General features: G+C 38.7%; 2 protein-coding genes across 4 annotated transcripts in view; both read left to right on the top strand.

Moving 5' to 3' along the window:
- The window catches only part of gish (casein kinase I gish), a 645,075-nt gene that overhangs the window by 1,088 nt on the left and 621,660 nt on the right, over positions 1-22,327 (top strand). The gene's annotated exons all lie outside the window — the stretch shown is intronic.
- On the top strand, positions 856-20,854 carry LOC136858260 (uncharacterized). The gene is made up of 4 exons (XM_067137662.2): positions 856-868; positions 14,083-14,591; positions 14,750-14,892; positions 20,543-20,854. Exons 2-4 carry the CDS (start codon positions 14,174-14,176, stop codon positions 20,801-20,803), a joined length of 822 nt encoding a protein of 273 aa, XP_066993763.2. The 5' UTR covers positions 856-868; positions 14,083-14,173; the 3' UTR covers positions 20,804-20,854.

The following is a 22,327-nucleotide window of genomic DNA, read 5'->3' as shown; positions in this document are numbered from 1 at the left end:
ACAAAGCAATTACTCACAACTGTCCTCGTAAGTAGCTTGTTACATATGATTTAATAATGCTATAGTATTATTTCTGGGTACATGTACTTTAGAAGCAGCTTCCCACCGTATTCGCTAAAGTTCCACTGTACGGTCACAGTTCATGTCTTGTTTATCTCAAGAACACTCAACCCACATTGATGAGCTAGCTTCTGTCACTCTTGCTATCATAGGACGTACCTTTTAATTAGTGACTGCGTAAACATAGTAAGGTTTATTGGCAAGGATTGGAAATTATTTATCGCGGTTTAAGAAGCCTCGAGAGTTAGTATAGTAACAAAATGTTGTAACTGCTGGAAGTAGTTGGATATCTCTGCAGCTGGTTCAGATCTGTCGTTTGTCTGGAGATCGTTACCGAAATTCCATCGTTTACATATATCCAGACACTTTTCCTATTTTACATTTTAGCTCAGTGATTATTTGTATTTTTCAATAAACTAGCTGTTAGAAATACATCACAGCAATATTAGTACCACGAGAAGCTGATATTTTTGTTATAACCGTAAATGCTCCCTATCCCTTTAACAAATATTGACGCGCAGACGTCCCGTGTTTTGTTTGTGAAATATTCTTCGTATTTTAACGGCATAGACCTGCCTAATATTCATATTATCTCATTTCTGAGACAATGATCTCTGGCTTTCAAGTACAGCCTTTGTGTGAGCGGTATGAGTCAAGTAATTTTGAAGAAATTTGCTGTACGGTTAATCGTAGCGCTGCGGTTAGCAAACCACTTCATGGCAGGCCGCACATATGATTGTGGTTAAGTTGGTATTCCGCGATCGCCTTTTGTTTGAAACGACATGGCTCCTTACCGTACTTTTTCTCCGTAATTATTTTCCACATTTCTTGTGATCGATATGAATACATTTGAAGTTATTGTGAGAGATTTTCTGCTGTTAATGGGATATTGATCGTTATCTTCAGACGTTTTAATTAATTATATAAGGAGCACTCGAATGAGTATTAAGTTTGTTGTCCCAATTTACATTGTGCTGTATTCTGTTAGAGTCTTTATTCTGTTCTTGCACTTTAGCAGATGGTAGCGGTCGCACTTTTCCTTACACAGTGTACAAACACAGTCATCTGTTGGATTGTGGACTTTTGTCTTTGCGCATATTTTGTAGTGGAAGCCATGTATTGCATATCTTGTTATGACATGTCTTTGCTCTTGAAGTTGCTTGGTCCAGTTTCGATCGATCATGGCGTCATTTCCGTAGAATTCGGGGTCTGTTTCCGCGCGTTTCTTGAGAAGTTTTTTCTGAAGCTCTTGGAATGGGCCGGTAGATGGCAGTGGTAGATTGAGTCGTAGATCCTCAATGAAGTAAGTTTCCCGTGCCAGTACATAAACAAGTCTGGAGGGTGCCAGTTTGCCTACTCCTAGGGCCTTCTTCAGGAACCTTGCTTTGACCCTTTCTATCCTCTCCAAGTCACCGATTGTCAGGCTATCCCATATTATTTCGATTCCGTACGAGACAATTGGGGTTATTGCGGTCTTGAATAGTCATCGCTGTGTTAAGGGATAGCATAGAAATATTCTTGATATTGTGGATGGCTCTGATTGCTGCTGTCGTTCTGTCTATGACGTGGCTGTTGAAGGATGCCATGCTCGTTTGGAACGTGATGCCCACGTATTTGAATTTCTTGACTATTTCTAGTGGTTTATTATTTAATGTTATAGCGTCGTCCTTGGCCGCCTTGCCACCTTTTCTGAAGACCATCTGTACTGCCTTTTCCTGGTTAATTTCAAATTTGTTATCTGAAGCCCAAGCTTCTAACTTCATCACTGTCGACTGTAGTTCTGCTTTTGAGCTCGATCCCAGAGCCATGTCATCGGCGTACATTATTAGAGTAGTCTCAGGGGAGTCCGTCATTATCTGTTTGATATCTGCCGTTGCTACGTTGAATAGTAGCGGGCTTAGCGGGTCTCCTTGGGGTACCCCGTTTGTTTGAATTACTTTCCCGGATGAGGATGCTCCATCTTCAATTTTGATTAGGTTGTAGTCTAGTATGGTCTCAACGATTCTCACGAGCGTGTTGTCGCCAATCATTTGTTTCCATTTTCCTATCAGAATATCTCTGTCGATAATATCAAAAGCCTTCTTATAGTCGACAAAGACGACGTAGTACTTCCCTTTTGGATGCCTCAGTGCCTCTTCAATTTTTTCTTTCAGGCATGCTGCGGCTTGTAACGTGCTTTTTCCTTTGCGGAAGCCTAGTTGGCATTCTGGTATGAATGGGTCTATTTCGTTGTTCAGGCGATTCGCTACAATAGTTGCAAATGCTTTGTAAAAGTTACTTTCTAGAGCTATACCTCTATATGAGTCGGGGTTGTCAGTTTCTCCTTTCCCTTTGTACAAAATCTTCAGCGTTGCCATTCTCCAAACTTCCGGTATTTTGCCTAAATTTAGACATTTGTTGAATAGTTCTGTCCAAAGCTGTAGTAAATGGTCTTGAGTACTTTTTAAGTGTTCTGTATATATGTTGTCCGGTCCTGCTGACTTCCCTTTTTTTTTTTCCTTTGCTGATTACCATCTGTACTTCCCCTGTTGTTAGTCTAATTTCGTGTTCTGGATCGATAGGGTGGTTTGCGGTGTCACCTTTTGCTCTGCTGTCCGTGTTTAGAAGCGCTGAGAAGTGTTTTTCCCATGTTTCCATTGGTATTTCCCTCGCTCTACACTCTTGCTTTTTCTTGAGGGCCCGAAATGGGTCTGTTTCTGCTTCGACTGCAATCTTCTTGGCTTCTGCTTCCAGGTATTTAGCTCGCTTCTCTTTTAGAAGTTTTCTGTAATTTCTTCTTTTGATGGCATATGCTTCCAAGTAATCAGCGGTCTCCATTTTTCTGGCTGAGTATAACGTTTTAACCCTTCAGTATTGTGATGAAAATCGAATGCCAATTACTTTTGATTTATTATTATTAACAGAATAGCGCACAAATGTGCAAAGTTTATTGCTTGCTGTAGTCTATCAGTGACTTTACTCTTTTTGCGCAATTGCTGAAATGATGTTTACCGCACAGGATACACAGACCGTCTATAGAGGGCTCATGGAAACCTTTTCGCGTGCATAATTTATGATGATAGCCGAGAATTGTCAGTCTGTTTATAGGGCTCCTTAACCCTCCATTTGCTGATGGTTTCACTTTCAAGTGCTGAGCATTCTTAAGGCAGCGTGCAGTTACATTAAAAACATATAATAAATACAAATTTGTAAATACATATGGCAAATTGTATATCAATTTGTTCAGGAAGAATTAGAGAATAAGATAATAGTAGGATGTTTTACTTACACACCGGGCGAGTTGGCCGTGAGTTAGGAGCGCGCAGCTATGAGCTCGCATCCGGGAGATAGTGGGTTCGAATCTCCCTGTCGGCAGCCCTGAAGATGGTGTTCCATGGTTTCCCATTTTTAATTACACAGAAAAGCGCACAATGTGCAGTATAAACTTAATCACTACAAAATTTTGTCAGAGAACATGGTCTCTTCAGAGACTCCAGTGCGTGCTAATGAGCACAGAACTTCTCACACCATCGACATACACAGTCCTGGTTCGGATCGTGAAATCTAGGTACACCACATGCCTTATGTTGGAAGCCATGGACAGCTGCACGGGTCACTGTATGTCTGAGGTCGAAGCAACTCTGACACAAATTGACTGTTGTCATTGCATCCGTTATACAGAAATCACTCCAAATTTTTGTCTTCTTTAATTTTAATTCATGTAAGAGCTCTTGATATGCCTTTGTTGATTATAGTGTCATTGTATGTCGCAAGTCCTCAATGAAGAAAGGTTCTCGGGTCAGTTTATACACAAGTCTAGAGAGTGTGTATTTAGATATGCATAGGGCTTTTTTAAGGAAAGTTGCTTTCACCCTTTCTATCTCCTTTATATCTTTCTTTTTCAGGAAATTCCAAATTGTTTCAATGCTGTGACAGTTGGAGTAACTTTGAGGCGGAAGAGTTTCAAGGCCGTTTTGATTGACAGTTGACTAAGGCGATCTATGTCATTTATTGCTATGGTTGCAGCCAGAGTCCTTTACTTTATGTGAGCTGTAAATGTGGTTCCAGTTGTCTGAAAAGTAATTCCAAGATACTTGAATGTATTGACAATCCCCTTGAAGGTGAACCTTCGTAGCGTATTATGTCTGATGTTGCTCGTCTTCCTCCCCTTCTAAAAACCATGACTACTGTCTTCTGATCATTAATTTCTAAATTGTTTTCTTTTGACTAATTTGTCAGATTAGCGACTGCTTTTTGAAGTTCATCTCGATATGGCGATACAATTACCAAGTCATCCGTGTATAGATAGATTTTTGCACGAACTGTAGCAATTACTTCTGTAACATCACGCGTTATTAACACGTTGAGTGCCGAGCCGATTGTAGCACACTATTCCACTGGTGCCAGGCATGTTTTTGAATTGCATTCCGCTGGTGCCAAAGCAATTGTACGCGTTGTAGACTGTTTATATAATCTTGGGATGTATTTATATGATGTACTAAGTAAATTTTATCTCACCATACCATGGTCATGCGTGACGCCATATGGTGTCACATCAATTTTTAGGAAAGATAAAATATAGCGTGACGCCATATGGTGTCACAGAATTTTTTGACATGGAATGTTCAATACGAATTTCCAATACGGGATATTTATTTCCTAATTCAAATTAACGCAATATTTATGAAAACCTAGTAAAATGCAAAACAAGTACTTATATTGCATTACATATTGTTGTGAACAGTTTTCTGATAACTCTAAACAATGAAAATATGCGTCTCGGCATGCCCGAGTTCTTGTTACTCGTTGTAATTTTTCAAACCTTATTGGCATCGTTGTTCAAACATCGTCCTTTGTACACTTGTTTCATGTGCTGTATTCATATTTACGTTTTGCACATCTGATCGGGAAGTTAAGGGAAACGCGCTAACTGTACGCTACCTGGCTGCTGGCTGCTGGCGCAGCTCGACGCAGCCCGGTTGGTTCACGTCCGATGTTTCGCTCCTCCCTACCTCTCCGCCACACCCCGATACTCCCGTGGTACTTCTAATTTTATGACTATTTATTTGCTCAATTTTGGCGTTTAAACTTGCGCTGGGTACATGCAGTTTTCACCTTGGCATTCTACTGCCTCCCACGAATATTCCTACCAAATTTCAACCGAATCCGAGTGTAACACATGTATGTGTTCCCTCGTAAGATTATTACCAATATCTTCAATTTTTTATATTTTTGCACAACTATATAAACTGAGTGATAATACGTACGTAAACGAGGAATAAACAAAGCCTGGCGCGCTTTCACCTGTGACAAAGACCACTGGCCAGTCAGTGGCTTCGGAAGAATACTGTGGCGCCACATGGTGGCATACAGTAAAAATACATAGCTGGAATAGACCCTGAAGTTCGCCCTTCACGTAGTACCAATTTTACGCGCATAGATGTCACAGCTGATTATCTACGGCGCATCGTCTGAAACTCAACTGTGCCGCCATATGGCGTCACGCCAACTCTGATTTCAAGAACGGTGTGCCGCCATATGGCGTCACGCCATCTCAAATTTGTAGACCACCGTGACGCCATATGGCGGCACGTGGCACCCAACGTGTTAAATTAAAAAGAAGTTAACTCGAAAGATCCCCTTGAAGGACCCCTACCGCCTGAAGGATTGGTTTTCACTGTGCTAAACCATTGCATATTCTCACATCGTTTTCTGATAATACATTTTTAATAAGCTTTGTGTAACAGTTTTTTCCTGTTATCTCTTCCAGTTTCCGAAGGATCAGGCTCCTGCTTGTGGAGTCAAGGGCTTTGCGGAAATCTATAAACACTGCATAGAGCTTTCCTTTCTGCAACCTGAGTGCTTCTTTAATATCTTCTAGCAAGCAACTGATTGCCTGGATTGTTGATCCGCCTCTTCTAAATCCTAATTGTTCTTCCAATATTTTGTCATTCATCTACTACATCCCTCAATCGATATGTCAGTGTTTTTGTAAGAACCTTCAGTAATATGCACTTGAGTGATTCCACGGTAGGTGTTCGGATCACTAACATCTCCTTTACCCTTGTACATCACTTTTAAAGTTGATTCCCGCCACCTGTCTGGTATTTTAACTTGTTTGAGACATTGGTTCATAAGTTCCGTGATAGGTTCTTTTAGTGTTGCCCAAATGTCTTTGATATGTTTGTAGAGTATGTTATCTGGACCTCGTGCTCTCCTAGTCTTCTCACGGACGACTTCGTCTAATTCTTCAACTGTGAATAATTCAATTGGTGCTGTATCCCAGTCACTATCTTCAGTCAAGTCTCGGGTTTCCTTTGCTTGTAGTAGTTCAGTGAAATGATCTTCCCAGATTTCTTGTGGGATCTGCCTCGTATATTTTGGTTGTGTCTGCATCAGGATTGAAAATGATTCCTCTTCTGCTTTCTTGATCATATTTTCTTCTGACGTTTCCTTGAATTTTTCCTTTACATCTTTAATTATTGCTTTACATTGTTTCCTTCTTTCGGAATATTCTTCAAGTGCTTCTGGTGTTTGAAATTCCAGGGCTTTATGAAGGGCATCTAATGCTTCTTTCCTGGATTTGTAGCAGATATGGTTAAGCCAGAGTTTAGACTTCTTTTCTTTGTTATCTCGTGGAACTAACGTTTGCTTAATTATATCTTCTATGTATGGAAGGGACCCATTTAAGTCACCACTTTGTATTTCATTCAAGATCATTGGTACTAATACAGAACAGGCGTCTAATTTATCCTCATCAATTTTCTGCAGCGGCAGCTTCTTGTGGTTGGTTCTGATTAACGAATCAAAGTTTCCTGTTATGTTATGACAATTTCTACTGGTAGGTGTTTCCTTATTGCTATTTCTTTTAGTACCGAGGGCCTCACTTCCTTGGAACCCATCTTATTGCTGAATGTAAGATCAGTAGTGCTTCTTCCATTTGGGCCTATGTGTGTCTTCTCATTTTTCTTGTTTAGTAATGAAAATCCCTCTGTCTCCAGGTAATTTACTACCATCTCCGCTTTTTTGTTTGCAATGTCTATACGGCACTTTAGGTCCCCAGCAATTGTAAGATGATCTGTATTTCCCAATTTAGAGATACCTAACATCAGTTTATTTATAATGTCGTCTTCTTTCCATTCAGGTTGAAAATAGGCGCCCATCACAGATAAGAATGCTGTTTTGATCATTAAAATATTGTCAGTCTTACACACTAAACTGAAAGGTGACATTCTAGCTGATAATAGACATGCTAGCCCTCCCTTTGCTCTCCCATTTTCACACCAGGCAAATGCTGGGGCTGTACCTTAAGGCCACGGCCGCTTCCTTCCCATTCCTAGGTCTTTCCCGTTCCATTGTCGCCATAAGACCTATCTGTATCGATGCGACGTAAAACAAAATTGAAAAAATGTTTTACTTGCAAGTATCCAGTAAAAGTATAATGGATGATTAGTCATATTTTTTTTTTTAAATTAAAAAATATTCCAATTTTTGAGCTTGGTAACAAGCACTACATTATCTGAAATTAAATTCCAAGATATACAAAATTGGCCTAATTTCATTACAAGCACAATGATATATGATAATATAAACTTCAATGAATAAAAAAGTTACAGGTAAAGAGACTCGAGAGTCTGTTGTGGTGGGCCATTAGGTCTAGCTGTACCTGGTAGGGTTCGCACGTTTGGGTTGTCTGCATCACTACTTGATGCAACACTGTAGTCATGGATATATAAATTAGGGTCATATTCTTCCCCACTTCCAGAAGAAAAGTCGTCTTTTGATAAATCATCAGGAAAATCTTCTACACTTTCTTCATTCTCAAACTCTTCCAATGTTTCTCTAATTGCACTTGAACCACTTAGTTTACTCATGTTTATATTGTAATAATCACTAAACTAGAATAAACCAGTTAAAATAAAGTAAATCAGGCACACAGTTATCACAAATTGGTTAGCAAACTCAAAGCAACTGGACAGTTTGAGTACACGTAAACAAAGACGAGTTCACTGCTGACAAGATCACCACTTACTGTTTTCCTTCCCCCAACCAAAGACCGACTTGCATGGCCTATCAGATAGAGAATTTCATTTTGCAACGAAAATATTCGTAAAATCGATTGTTATACCAATTTTTCGAATCGTTTCACTGTGAGATGATAGCGCTTGAGCCAGGACTCGAATTGTCTCATAGTGAGATGATAGCACTTGGAGGTTTAAGTCGTTGTTCAGTCTTGTCCAGCTCCTGTTGATCATGGCTTCAGTGGAATAGAAACTTAGATCTATTTCCTCTCTTTTCCTTCTTCCGGCTTCCTGTTTGGTAGAAGGTAGCTGCAGTCTAAGTTATTCTATAAGAAAAGGCTCCTGTGCCGGTACATTTGCCGTTCCCTTTTCCTTCTCATATGTGGTTATCACATGTCTTTGCTCCTGAAGCTCCTTGGTCCAATTCGATCTATCATCGTGTCCATATCAAAAAACTCGGGGTCGATTTCCTTTGATTTCTCTGACAGCATCCGATGATGCGCTTCCTGATGTTGGTGGGTAGCTGGTAGTAGTAGGCTGAGATGTATATGCTCAATGAAGAAAGTCTCTTTTGTGAGCTGGTATACTAATCTTGATAGAGCTGAAATCCCTACCACGGTTGCTCTTTTGAATTATTGTCATTGTTGGTTGGAGTGATATTCCCAGATATTTAAATTTGTTCACAATTTCCAGCGGTTCATTCCCTAATTTTAAAGCTGCATCTTTAGTCACTTTTCCTCCTCTTCTGAAAACCATTTGCACTGTTTTCTTGTGGGTTATAATTAGGCCTAGTTTGTTTTCCATGGCCCAATCCTTTAGCCATGTCAGGGTATTTTGGAGGTCCTCTTTGGATGTGGATCCTATAGCCATATCATCGTCATACATTATCAGCAAGGTTGATGGCATGTGTTCTATAACGTTTGTTATGTCTGCAGTCGTAATATTGAATAGAAGTGGACTTAAAGGATCTCCATTCATTTGCAGCAATTTCTTAGATTTGGTTATACCGTCACCCTTTATTTCCAAAAGATTGTAGTCTAAGATCGTGTCTGTGATGTGTCCAAGTTTGTGATTTCTGATCAAGTTCCTCAGTTTTAATTTCAATAAGTCCCTGTCGATGAAGTTGAAAGCTTTTTCGTAGTCCACAATAACGACGTAGTATTTCCCATTCTTGCCTACTAGGGCTTCTTCTATTTTATCTTTGAGAAATTCCACTGCTTGAGTTGTACTCCTTCCTTTCTGGAATCCAAATTGGCATTCCGGAATGAGCAGATCAACTATTACAGTGAGATGATTTGCTATTATCTTTGTGAACAATTTGTACTCATTACTTCCAAATGCTGTTCCTCTCTAGGAACTTGGGTTGTCGGTGCTTCCTTTTCCTTTATATAGCATTTTCAGGGTTGCAGTTCGCCATGCATTTGGGATTGTTGCTGTCCGTAGGCATTAATTAAACAATTCTGTCCATATTGGAAGGAGGTCACATTGTGTTCTATATAAATTTTGTCTGGTCCTGCTGCTTTTTTGTTTTTTCGGCATTGATTGTCTGTTTTATTTCTTTTGTTATTTCCAAGCTGAGTGTAGATGTTACTGGTAATCGTGTTATTGTTCTTTATTTATTTTATCTGTTGAGCACTGTTGTGAAATGTTTTTCCCAACTTTCCATGGGTATTTCTGTGATTTTCAGATTGTTTTCTTTGTAGGACAGCAAAAGGGTCTGTTTTAGCTTCCGATATAAGATTCTTGGCCAGAGCTTCAATATGCGCAGCTGTCTTGTTTCTCAACATTGTTCTGTATTCTTTTCTCCTTGCCGCGTAGGTCTTCAAATCTTCAGCATTCTCTGTTGTTCTAGCTGTGTGAAGAGCTTGTAACATAATCTTTCTTTTGACATAGCATTCGCTGTGAAACCATATTTGGGCTCTTTGTTTCTTTATAGAAAAGGTGACTCTCTCTATTAGGGATGTCGCTATATTCATTGCCTTGTTTATATTACCCCGATGTATTAGATTCCTTGCTTTCTCAATTTCTTCTGACTTCTTTATTACTAGCTGATGTGCCCGTGCTTCGCTATGGAATTCTACATTGTATACGGAATTCTAGTGTACACGTTGTTAGCAAGATTGTATTAAATTTCATAGCTCTTAACGTTACCGTAGAAACGCGACGGGGAAGTCACCAAACATCTTTTCTCATATGATGACTGAGTTAGGTAATTTTCAATAAAATGGTAGACCCGCTTGCATACCATCAGTCACAATTAGGTTGGGGAGTTTTCATTACCTATAATGCTAGACACTCGCTCTCTACCTGCCTTTTTACATCATCAGAAAGACTGTTTTAGTGGTTTTCCGAACTGAAATGAACATACATTATAATGACGTCAGTAGGAATGGCGCGATTAAAAGCAATGCTTTCATATGAAATAATCAAATGAAACATCACACATTTTCTCACTTTTAATGAACAGGACTACACTGCCGATCGAACAGTCCAAAGTTCCAAAGCTGGAATGACCAAGCCGCAGACAGCCGTGATTCGTGAACACTCTTCATCCTTTTTCGGCGGGGAGGGGAATGGAGTGGAGTGGAGTGGAGACTCCCAGGGCAAACGTATGCACACTGCTCATTCAAGACAGCGCATCAGAGTAGGGATGGAATAACTGGAATACTATGAAGAGCCAGTGTCTTACGTACCAGTTGCATCAGAAAATGTATGAACCAGAGGAATGGCATGCTGAAGAAGAAAGTTCCCTATCTCCCTGGCTATTTCCTGCCAATATTCAGTCAGGCTACTATACTCAGTACGCAGCAGTAATGCCATCTATCGCTGTTGAGAGGCAGTATAAGGGACAAATAACATCACAATAAACAATGGTCAATGTAATGTTATTGTTGATCAATGTTATGCGCTTTCGATATTGTAGGCCTTTACATTTAGTTTTCGTCCGACTCTGAAATACCACTCCTATCATAGTCGGTACGGTAAAACTGAATAAAACATAAATGATCGGAAATTGTATTCTCTGTAACTTTTGTTATGTAGTACTTTTCGATAGGGCCAAAAACATAGCTATTTAAAAATGAAAATTTTAGGCGCCTTCCCCTAAACTACAGCTTCATCCATTGTGAATAACATTTTTTATAGCTTGGACTGTAGTTTCTTTTTTCCAGACTCTATATACCGATTTTCATTAAATTCTGTTAACCCATTTTCTCATGGCTCGGCGTTGATATGGACTTAGCAACAAAAATGCAAATTCATGAATATCTGCGTTATCATAGCCGGTACGGTAAAATTACATATGACATAAATGGTCATAAATTTAATTCTATGTAACTTTGGTTATGAAGTATTTATGGACACGGCCACTAATAATATAAATATTTGAGAATTAAATTTTAGGCCTTCCCCTAAACTACCATTTCACTCAGCGTGAATAAAATTATTTATAGCCTAGATTGTAGCAACTTATTCCTCGACTTTGCATACCGATTTTCATTGAATTATCTTTAGCCGTTTTCTAGTGATGCGTGTACATACATACAGACGGACAGGCAGACATTACGGAAAAGTAAAAAGTACATTTTCTTGTTACTGTGGACACGACCGATACAGAAATACCATTTTTCAAATTCTGAGCAATGTACAGACAAAACTCTTATTTTATATATATAGATGTCTATGTCAAGCAGTCTTGAAAGTTTAGTATCCTCTGTTGTATTGATATAGGTTTTCGATGTTCCTCTTACTTCTATTTCCGTTTATATTTGAATGTTTTCTGATGGGGACTGCTCCTGATGTCCATAGGCTTACCTGCTTCTTTACTTTTATCTTTTCTCCTTTATAGAAAACCAAGTCTATTGTGCTGGTTCCATTGGGTGCGCAGTTTGTTTTTAGTTCTTTCTTGTTGATCAGTCGAAAACCTTCTTCCCTTAGAGCGTCGATGACCATTTCAGATTTGGAGTTTGGTAGATTGATCCTACAGTTGAGATCCCCAGCGATTATCACATTTTCTTCTTCTGATGTCTCTTCTGTCGCACTTAGAATCACTTGTTGATTTATCAGGAGACATGTAAATTCCTGTAACAGTGATAGCCTATAGGGTGTTTTAACGATAATGGCATTTTCTTTTTTGAGCACATTCTTCCTATGTCCTGCTGTTGCCTTGAGGAAACAGGTTACTCCTCCAGCTGGTGTTCCTGCTGTTGGTACAACATATAGATGGTGTCCGTAAAAACCATGCAAAGCTATCGGTTCCAAGAGGAAACTTTTGGTGGCAATCAAGATGTCCATATTCTCTATTATGCTTTTTGGGGAAAAGTCGAAGGCAGTTTTTAATCCTTCGGTGTTCCAGAGGAGGATCTTCATGTTTATTGAGGACTCTTTATTCAAGCCTTGTCCCGGTTCGGTGACCTCGAAAAAGAAATTTTCTTACTAGCACCCTTTTTGGCCAGAACTCTGGTTTTCCTACCTTCTCTAATTCTCCAAAACAGATCCCCACTTTAAATGCTTTATTTGAGCCTAATGTTTCTAGTTGTTTGCATTCTATATTTCCAGGTATGTTTCTCAAATAATATTTGATGTTCTCCGTTGTTGCAGAGGAGTGCAGTCACCCTACATATATCCAGGCGGTGCATTCCCCGGCTTTTAGAATGTTCTCATTGTTGTTTTCAGTTTTTGTACCTATGAATTTGAGTTGCCGGTTTTCTTCTTTTCCACTGCTTCTGTCCATGGGGTTTCGGACGTCTGTAATTCTTGTTCAGTCATTTTCTTTTCAGTTTGGGTCTGGTGTCTCCTTTGCTGGCTCTTCTATGCCTGATTTGATTCTCTTGTTGAGTCGGAGTTATTTGTTTTACCATGTATGTTTTCTTTGATTGGTTTTGTGTCTCTTCTATTACAGACGGTCTTACATCTTGTTTGGCTTTCTCTTGTATTGTTTGAATATCTGTTTTTGATGTGGTTTTGGTTTTATCTTATTTTCTTGTGTAGGCCTAATGTTATGCTGTTAGCTTCTCCATTGCTTCTGCCAATTCTCCCATCCTCTGATTCATCCCTATGCGTAGGTCTTCTATGACTGTTTGCATACTTTTCTCTGCTTTGTATAGGATGAAATCTTGCTTACAGTCGTAACAGAGCCATAGCAGTTTTTATTCCCTCTTATTTATATTCTTTAGCGCGTTGAATTGGCCTTGTTGGAGTTCTGCGCATATCAAGTGGTGCCATCTTTGGCATAATCCATTACATAATACTGCTGTGTCGTTTTCTTGTACTTTTTTCTCACATACAGGACGCTCATTTCTTGACTAGCTTTACCAGATAAATTTCTGTCATTACTCCCGAATTCTTTTTTCGGACCTCAAATAAAGTAGCTCTCTACATACGAACTAGTTTAAAAAGATGTGAATTGTTTCACACACCAAATACTTAAGATATTACTAACACTCTCATGTGAATGTGACTCTATCTGGTGAGGTAAGCTATGAAATGTACATTCGTTTTATTCCATCCAAGAGCACTTACCGCTCTTTGACGGGTATTCTTAGAACTTATAACTACCAATATCCCTAAGTTTTAATGGTTAAAAATTAACTAGAAAATGTTCAATCTACTCTAAAATAACACTTCCACCAACTTATTAGCACTTATATGATCGCAACAAATACTTCAAGCAGATATTGAAGAAACAAAATCACTCCATTTATAAAACATCCTTTACCACAACCTGATTTCACGTCACTTGTTTTTGCTCCTACGCATTATATCGTCTCCTAAAGTACAAAAACAGAACGAAATCTGTGACTCGGTATAGCATAGACTGATCTTAGATACACTTTGGGCCGGTTTCTTCAACTGTATGTTAAATGTAGCTTAACATTTGTTAACTAACAATTGTTATTATTTTAACATTTCGGTTAACAGTCCCCTGTTTCACGAACCCATTTCCAACATTTGTTAAGTAACATTTCTTAGAGTCAAATTAACACGTTCCCGTGAGGTTCTTTTGTTTTTTGTTTACATGCAGGCGCACGTGGCGCTTATCGCGGTTAATTGGAACCTCGTGCACTTGTAGTTGGTCCGTGTTTTGTGAAGTTCATCATAATATTATAGAGGTTATGGATAGTGAACGCGAAGATAACTTGAGCAGTAAGAGGCAACGCACACCCAACTATAACGAGTATGAAAGGAACTTGTTCGTAGATTTGATCGCAAAGTATGCAAGTATCATAGAAAATAAGAGAACGGACTGTGTCAGCGTAAAAGAAAAAGACATTGCATGGGACCGACTGTGTCGGGAATTTAACTCTGATATTCGAGTTACAAAGCGCTGTACGAAACAGTTAAAACAATTTTATGTGAATATGAAGAGGAACGCAAAGAAGGAAAAGGCCAGGGTGAAAATTGAAACGTATAAAACTGGAGGTGGTACTTTTCCTAAAGGGATGAACGATTGCAGCGAAAAATTGCTTGCGATAATGGGTGACCGCGTGGAACCGCTACAGAACCCATTCGACGGCGATGCGGAATACAATGGTAAGTTTTATTGGTCTTATATAGATGGTTCTATAAGTATATTTAATATATTATTAATATATTTCTCCCATGCTTGCCTATTTCCAACATTCCTACTAGTAAGTTTACATTGCAGTGCAATTCAACATAATATAACCTTATTTTTTATTTTATTCTAGGCGACATTACTGTGGTAGGCCTAAGTGAATGTCATCCGCATGATTCTACTACCTGGACTGAAGAGGTAATTACTCTGGAGGAGACGACCCAAGAAGAGCAAAACACATTGGATACTCCCAAATCTTCCAGGGGTAGTAAAAATGTAAGTAACTGTGTTTCCTTAATGAAAAAATGGGAATGTGTTAGTTATCATCAACAGGGACTAGGCCTTACTATACTATCACTTGCCTTGTAGGTAATGAAAACTCCTACTAATTAGAGCAATTGTCTTCTGAGATTTTCATTTTGCACTTGATGATGATGCTTGTTGTTTAAAGGGGCCTATCTAGGTCATCGGCCCCATTTTGTGCTTAATAGGTACATGTAAACAGAACTGCATGCAAGAGGGCTATATTCTTAAGCAGTGATACATGATGGTTATTGGTGAAAGCTTTGCTATATGAACTTTGGAAAATGTTGAGGTTAATTGCTGTTATTTTCCACTTCTCTTCTTAAACCTGCATTTTTGTTTTAGTATCACAAGTCATTACCAATTTGATGTTATACTTCCTAGGTTTATTTGGAATGTACATCTAGAAAGGCGAGGAGCTGTTCGTCAGTTATGAAAGACTGGTGTTCAATTGTTAACAAATACAAAAGAGTCATTCTCTTTACTTTCCAGTTGGATATTTTTATCACCAAAGTGCAAGCGTGCCTCAAATCAATTTGGCACTTGAAAGAGAAAGCAAAGGCTGCTGGCAGACCTAACTCATGACAGACTTGACTGGGAAGTACGTTCACTACCCTAAAGCAAATTGGTTTGTTGTCCCTAGTATGTAACATGCAAAATAAAGTTATGGCATATAGTAGTTATCTTATGAATAATGCTTCTGTGGATACTGAGTGTACTTCTGACATCCATCAAGGAGGTTAGCAGGTGGCACAGGACAACATACTTGCGTAAAAAGAAGACTCTCTTTGGTTCTTACGGGACTTGATCAAGGGCCAATTAGTTTTTATGAGACTTGTTCAAGGGCCAATTAGTTTTGAGGCCATAATAACAGAAATTCACATTTTTCAGAGTTCATTGTTGTATCTGCGCCCACATAAAACACCGTCCAAAATTTAACGAACTGATAAGTGATTATTTTTGTGATTATTTTTTTAGTGCAGCTGACAGGGTTTAAAGGCTTAACAGGGATGAGACACATCATCTTGTGTACGAACAGATGATTTGTACTTATTTTTCTGTCTTTTCTGGCATACAATTGTTTCTCTCCAGTGTCTACAAAACATACAGAGAAGGATATTTGTGGGCAAAAGTTCAGTTACTGCAACAGTTTCTCAGCGCAGACATCTAGGCTCAATTGCACTGTCATTTGTTTCTTTCTCTCAGACTTCTCTCGATGGTCGTGAGCATGCAGTGCATAGTTAGGTGTGGCGGCACTAGTTTTCAATTTACGAACATGCAGATTGCTTTGGACTGTGACCTAGTAAAGGGGGTCTGGGGGCACGAGCCCTCAGGTTAGGACTGCGAAGCGGCTTTAGGCCTCTAGCATTCCGTACGGTGAGAGCAGTGCATTCAAAACGCTGAAGTAATTTATCGTGTCTGCTAGTGACAAAAGTTATTGGTCTGTACTGTACTTTGTTTCGTTTCATTAGAGATTGCATTTAGTTGTGTTTTTATTGTGCGCGGGTTGGTAACGGAATGCATTTCACTTCCAATTGTATATCAGCCAATGGAAATGCTACAGCGTGCTTGAACAATGAAGCATGGTGTGTGATAAATTATATTAGGTTATAAAAGTAAATGTATTTGTGGGGGACAGTGGATGGGTCCCTGGCTGTTGCAGTGAACACATCTCTCCTCTACAAGGTATTCCACATAAGATTTCTAACATTTCAAATCCCTTATAATGCTATAAAACTTAAGCTGCACATACTGAATTTCTGCCATATTTGTGTATCACATGCTTGTATGGCCTCACCTAGTGGAGACTGTACAGAATGGATTATGTTTCTGCTAGGAGTACGACCCCCTGTGGGTGCAGGCTATAGAATAACACCCACGGTATCCCCTGCCTGTCGTAAGAGGTGACTAAAAGCTCCAGGGTCTCTACTTCGGAGCGTAGGTTGGTGACCATGGAGCCCTTAGCTGAGTCCTGGCATTGATTCCACTTGTGCCAGGCTCATCACTTTCATCTATCCTATCCGATCTCCCTTGGTCAACTCTTGTTCTTTTCCGACCCTGACGCTATTAGGTTTCCAAGGGCTAGGGAGTCTTTCATTTCCACGCCCTTCGTGGCCCTTGTCTTTCTTTGGCTGGTGCCTTCATTTTTTCGAACTGTCAGATCCCTCCCATTTTTTTCTCTCTGATTAGTGTTATGTAGAGGATGGTTGCCTAGTTGTACTTCCTCTTAAAACAATAATCACCACCACCACGTGCTAGGAGTACGATATAATACTTTTCTCACAGGTTGAAGAAATTTTTAGGTGGTATAATAATATTTGGATTACCCAGAAAGGATTCTTTACACTCACTGGTTTCTGATTGTTTGGTGGATTTCATATTGTTCGGTTCATCTGACGGCTCTACACACTCGTCATTAGTAACAGTTGGCACGACATTGTCTATTTCTATATTGTCTTCTTCATCAGCACTCGACTCATTACAACTTTCCCCCTTAAGTATCTTGAAATATTAGTGTTACTTTCGCACCAAACTCTGGAACTTGAGGAATTAAAATGAGGAAGAGACTAATATTTTCACTGGTTGAGGTTATACACGTGCTTTGTTTGCATACGTCTCAAATGTAAGTTCCATATAATTCTTTCCTGAATACTTACCTTTTCTTAACTGCACCACGTAAACACAAAAGCTTGTAAAATTCATGGCGCAATATTCAGCTTTTTACTTATGAACGACCAGACCACCGAATAAAGCTCATGTTAGTAGCTACTACAATGTGGCACATGAAGACGGCAGAAATAACGTACTTTTGTCAAAATTATGAGATTATCTGTTTTTTTGTCAGAAACCAGGAAATATCTTTTTTTGTATAGATAACTAATCACCAGAACATGTTGTCCCTACTGAGAATGCCCAACGCCCCTCTTCCGCTTCTTCAATCATGATGTAGAGACCCATGTTAGAACTTCTGCGATATCTCTGAGGTACCATAATAATGTTTAGCCCACCACCACCATCTAATAACTCAAGCAAAATATTGATAGAGAACAGATGTGGGATGTAAACAGGATTGGGATGGGTTGGAGTAAACTTGAGTAATATACGTATGTCCCACCACTGCTTTGTTCTGATATGGATTTCTGATCCCAAGCAGAGAAGTGATAATGGAAGATAGGAACTCTATTGGTTCAGCCAACCAACCAACATGATATATTTTAAATTAAATTTTGCTGGAAAGGCTTAAATAATGTATTAATTTGAATAATTGAATCTCTCATTTTGGTATTGTTACCCATGGGAACAACAGTAGGCTACTGGTAATGATACACTCCAAAATTAATCGTCCCTCTATCCTGAATTCGCAGCCTCTAAAAGAGAAGATATTATGTATACAATACTGTGTAGTCTTCAGTTGAGGTTCTTGGAATTTACCTGTGGTTTGGAACTAAACTTTCATGTTCATTTGCCAGAATCTTTTGACGACTCACTCACGCGTGGTAAAATTGTTACATTTCTTCATCTTGAAAACAGTAACGTTTTATCTCTGTCAGTAGGCCTAAGTAATATACAGTCAAACCCCTCTTCTGCGGACACCATCGGTTCCGCGGAAAAATGTCCATCATGAAAGGTGTCCGCTGAAACAAGGTTGTAAAAATTAATTTAACATTTTAACGACAAAGAACATCCACCTTAAATATAAATCATTTGTAACTAAATATTTGCCTGAGAGATATTAGAAGTGATTTTACAAACATTATAGCTTCAGGAAATAATTATTCACTCATTTTTCGTTAATGCGATATTCTTGAAAAGGGAATTAAGTCTACTAAATGGTCCCATTGTGTTATTCCTGTACTTGCAATCGAGCATGACAAACAAATTCTTCCTCTGTTTAAGAATCTAAACGTTCAGATTATTTGTGATTTCTCACGCTTTTATTTGTAACATTCCCCACACAACCTCAGTTTCTTTGCTCGAACACACTTGAACCATTCATATACCGCAATGTCCACTTCTGCAAAAATTGACTCCTGCTTTCTTTTCACTCCTCATTTCCCATTTTCTTCCCACTCTCTTTAAATTTAATTTCTATTATTCACAATTGTGTTTAGTTGGGTTTTCCCACAAATTTTTCAACGAGCTTTCCCATTTAAGGTCCTTTTGCAGTTTCTGTAATTACATTTTTCTTGTCCCTTGTTGCTGGGTAATTGAAATGTTGCAGTATTTCTGTCTCAACAATTAGCAAATGTCTCCTTTCCAAGTTTAACTGAACTATCTGATCTTGACGTTATCAGTGACAATCTGAGTTATGGATAAAATTATGGAAGGTTGGAAAATCCTGTGGAAACTTGCGAGTAAACAGTCACTGGCAGCATTCTCGATCAAGTAAAAATCTCAGTATGTACATTAATTAGAATGCAAGACAGCCGTAACGAAAGGTGTGGAAAGAGACCTGTGTAGAAGAAATAACTTCATGACTATTACAGCATCCCTATGGACATTTTTTTCTCTCTTTTCCTAGCACACAAAATTGTACAAACATTAAAAAAGGAATTCCTGCGTGTCTGCAGAATGGTTTTAAAAGAAAGCATGACATACACCGGTGTAAAAAAAAAAAGTGTGTTGGAACTTGTAAAGTGTCTGCTGAAGTAAAGTGGACGAGACTAATAGCGGTGTCTGCGATCCAGTATTTTAGGTGTCCACTTAAATGAGGCTTATTTAACATGCGTCTTATGTAAAATAAAATCAGTCCTGTGGGAAAATGTCCGTATAGAGAGGTGTCTGCTGAATAAAGGTGTCCGTTAGGGCAGGTTCAACTGTATTAAATTTCAAGATAATACTGAAAAAACTGTCTTTCCATTATGGCATGCAGGTATTTTTAAAACTTGTCCCTAGAATCATAAATAGGCCTGGCCTGATTTGTGAATGGAAATGGAGAAAAAGTAATCTCATTGGGAAGTATATTTCCAGTTAAAAGATCTGCTGGTACAGAAAGGTACTTGAGTGTGGGGAAATTATAGTGTTGTCAGTGATCTTAGTTTGGTGCCAAGGAAAGTACAATTGATATAGGTTAGCTATTTAATAAGCGAGGTTCTCTGAAACATTGGTTTATTTTATGTAAAAAAGATTGAAGTACTAGATTTGGAGGCAAATTGGACAAATAACATGCAAACAGATGGAAACTATATTTTTCAGTGTTGCTGTTTCAATACCGTTTCGTACTTTTGTAAAGTAACATGCTTAATAGACGCTGACAAAGAAATGTAAACATACAAAAAAGGAAGACTTCACCTGTGAACGGATGTAGAACCACAAATAACAGCAGTTAAAAGTATTGTTGCCTCTTCTTACTCATGTGGTAGAAGAGGGGGCAAGAAGAGTTGTTTTATTCTGAAACTGCTCTTTTTTATAATTTACCATCCATTCACTGTGATGAGTTTGCTCCTTTCATCTGTTTGTATGTTCAGCTGCCTGAAGTAGCAGATTTAATTCTTATCTAAAAGAAATATATATTTTCAGTTACTTTTATTGCCAAAGCAGTGCTAGAAATGAATTTTAAAATAATACAAATCAATTTAAAACAATATAAACAATACACTGAAGCACTTATTTTTTATTTCAGGGAAAAGTCAGGTCATCCGAATACAGTCCAGCTCCTCGCCAGAAGAGGACGACTGAAGCCATGCGTTGCCGCACCAACATCGCCAATTTGGCTGGCGCTAGTTCCAGCCTCTGCGAATTGGAAAAAGAATTAATATTTAAAAAATTTAAAAAAGAGGACGAACTTCTAAATATTAAAATTGAGGAAGCCCGCATTAAAACTGAGAATGCCTGCTTGAAAAATAAATTATTAATGAAAAAATTAGGCCTAGAAAATTTGTAAAATAATGAATGTAAAAAGTGTAAAAAAAGTTTTAATAAATATATTTGTTACAGCAGGAAATATTTTAGTTTGTTACTTACAATTGAAGTGTTGCTCGGCTATAGCATTCCTAAGGACAACTGCATTTCTGGGCTCTTCTATAGCAAGTCTAGGAGGGTCTTGATCAACTTCCTGGTTCCTGTTTCTCCTTTCATCGAGATACTCGTGTAACACTGCATTAACAGGGGGGATGTCATCCTTTGTTAAAATAGAAATATTGTGCAGAACAGCAGTAGCTACAATGATGGTTAAGCTATTCTGAATCTCTGTTCGGAGCCCCATGCTGAGAATAGGAAATCGCCTTTTACACACACCATATGCTCTCTCAACACAATTTCTTGCTTTAATATGCGCCCTGTTGTAGTTTAGCTGGGCTCCCAGCAGGTTGCAGAAATGGAGTCATTAAGTATTTCCTCAATGGGTATCCATTGTCTCCTAAAAGTATGCCATCCGTGATCCTTCCAATTTCAAAATCTGCCCTGATTTGACAGTTATTAAATATGGTACTGTCATGTATGGAACCTAGCCAGCGTGCTACAATGTCTGTGATAAGATTTGCATCCACAATGGTTTGCACGTTCACAGAGAAATAGCCTTTTCGATTTCTGAATAGCTCACCCCTTTCACCACCGGGAGACAGAATTCTTATATGGGTGCAGTCTAGAGCTCCTAAAACACTGGGAAAATTCGACAATTCATAGAAATCTTTAATGACTTTTGGTCGTTCTTCTACTGAAGGGAAAGCAATGTAATGCCTTGCCAATGCTGCAATGGCAGCAGAAACTCTATGCACAATTCTACACACTGTTGCCTTACACACACGTACACAGTCACCGACAATTAGCTGGAAAGAGTCTGAAGCATAATACCTAAGAGTAATCAGCAACTGCTGCATCAGAGGCACTGGTAAGTTTCTGCCTGTGGGAAACTCTAACCTATCTTCAATTTCTTCTAGGACTTTCTTTGCTACAGCTTTGGAAATTAGGTACCTTTGTAGAAATTGCTTCTCTGATAATTCTAAAAAGTTGTTTCTTCTTTGTATGGGTTGTTCTCTGCCTTCTTCAGCCTGTAGATATTCTTCATACATCAGTAAAGCTTCAAACATGTGTCTTCTACATGCCGCCATTAGAAGTTTTAACACTTGTTAAGAGCTTTGACACTAGTCTGGTGCTAGGTTAATGTAACACAAGTATTAACAATTGTTAGTGTTAACAATTGTTGATGAGACAGTCATTTTGTTAAAGTGTGTGTTAAGTCCACTTAACAAGAGTGTTAACTCTTAACATTGGTTGAAGAAACCGGCCTTTTGTACTCTTTCGGTGATCCTTATTACTATTATTATTTTCTTTCTCAATTGTAAGAATTTTGCTTCCTGTTTTGGTAGAAGGTAGCTGCAGTCTGAGTTCTTCTATAAGAAAAGGCTCCTGTGCCAGTGCATATGCCATTCTAGATAGTGCTATTTTTGAAATGCCTAACGTTTGTTTG

The sequence above is a fragment of the Anabrus simplex genome, chromosome 1 (assembly GCF_040414725.1).
Source record: "Anabrus simplex isolate iqAnaSimp1 chromosome 1, ASM4041472v1, whole genome shotgun sequence".
Taxonomy (NCBI): Eukaryota; Metazoa; Arthropoda; class Insecta; order Orthoptera; family Tettigoniidae; genus Anabrus; species Anabrus simplex.
The sequence above is the reverse complement of the archived record's forward strand: the minus strand, read 5'-3'. Positions and strand labels throughout refer to the sequence as shown.

Excerpts from the sequence above, each read along its gene's own strand:
- LOC136858260 (XM_067137662.2), top strand. The coding sequence starts at position 14,174 with ATGGATAGTGAACGCGAAGATAACTTGAGCAGTAAGAGGCAACGCACA. Across the intron at positions 14,592-14,749 it reads CGGCGATGCGGAATACAATG|GCGACATTACTGTGGTAGGC; the intron begins GTAAGTTTTATT and ends ATTTTATTCTAG. Across the intron at positions 14,893-20,542 it reads CTTCCAGGGGTAGTAAAAAT|GGAAAAGTCAGGTCATCCGA; the intron begins GTAAGTAACTGT and ends TTTTTATTTCAG.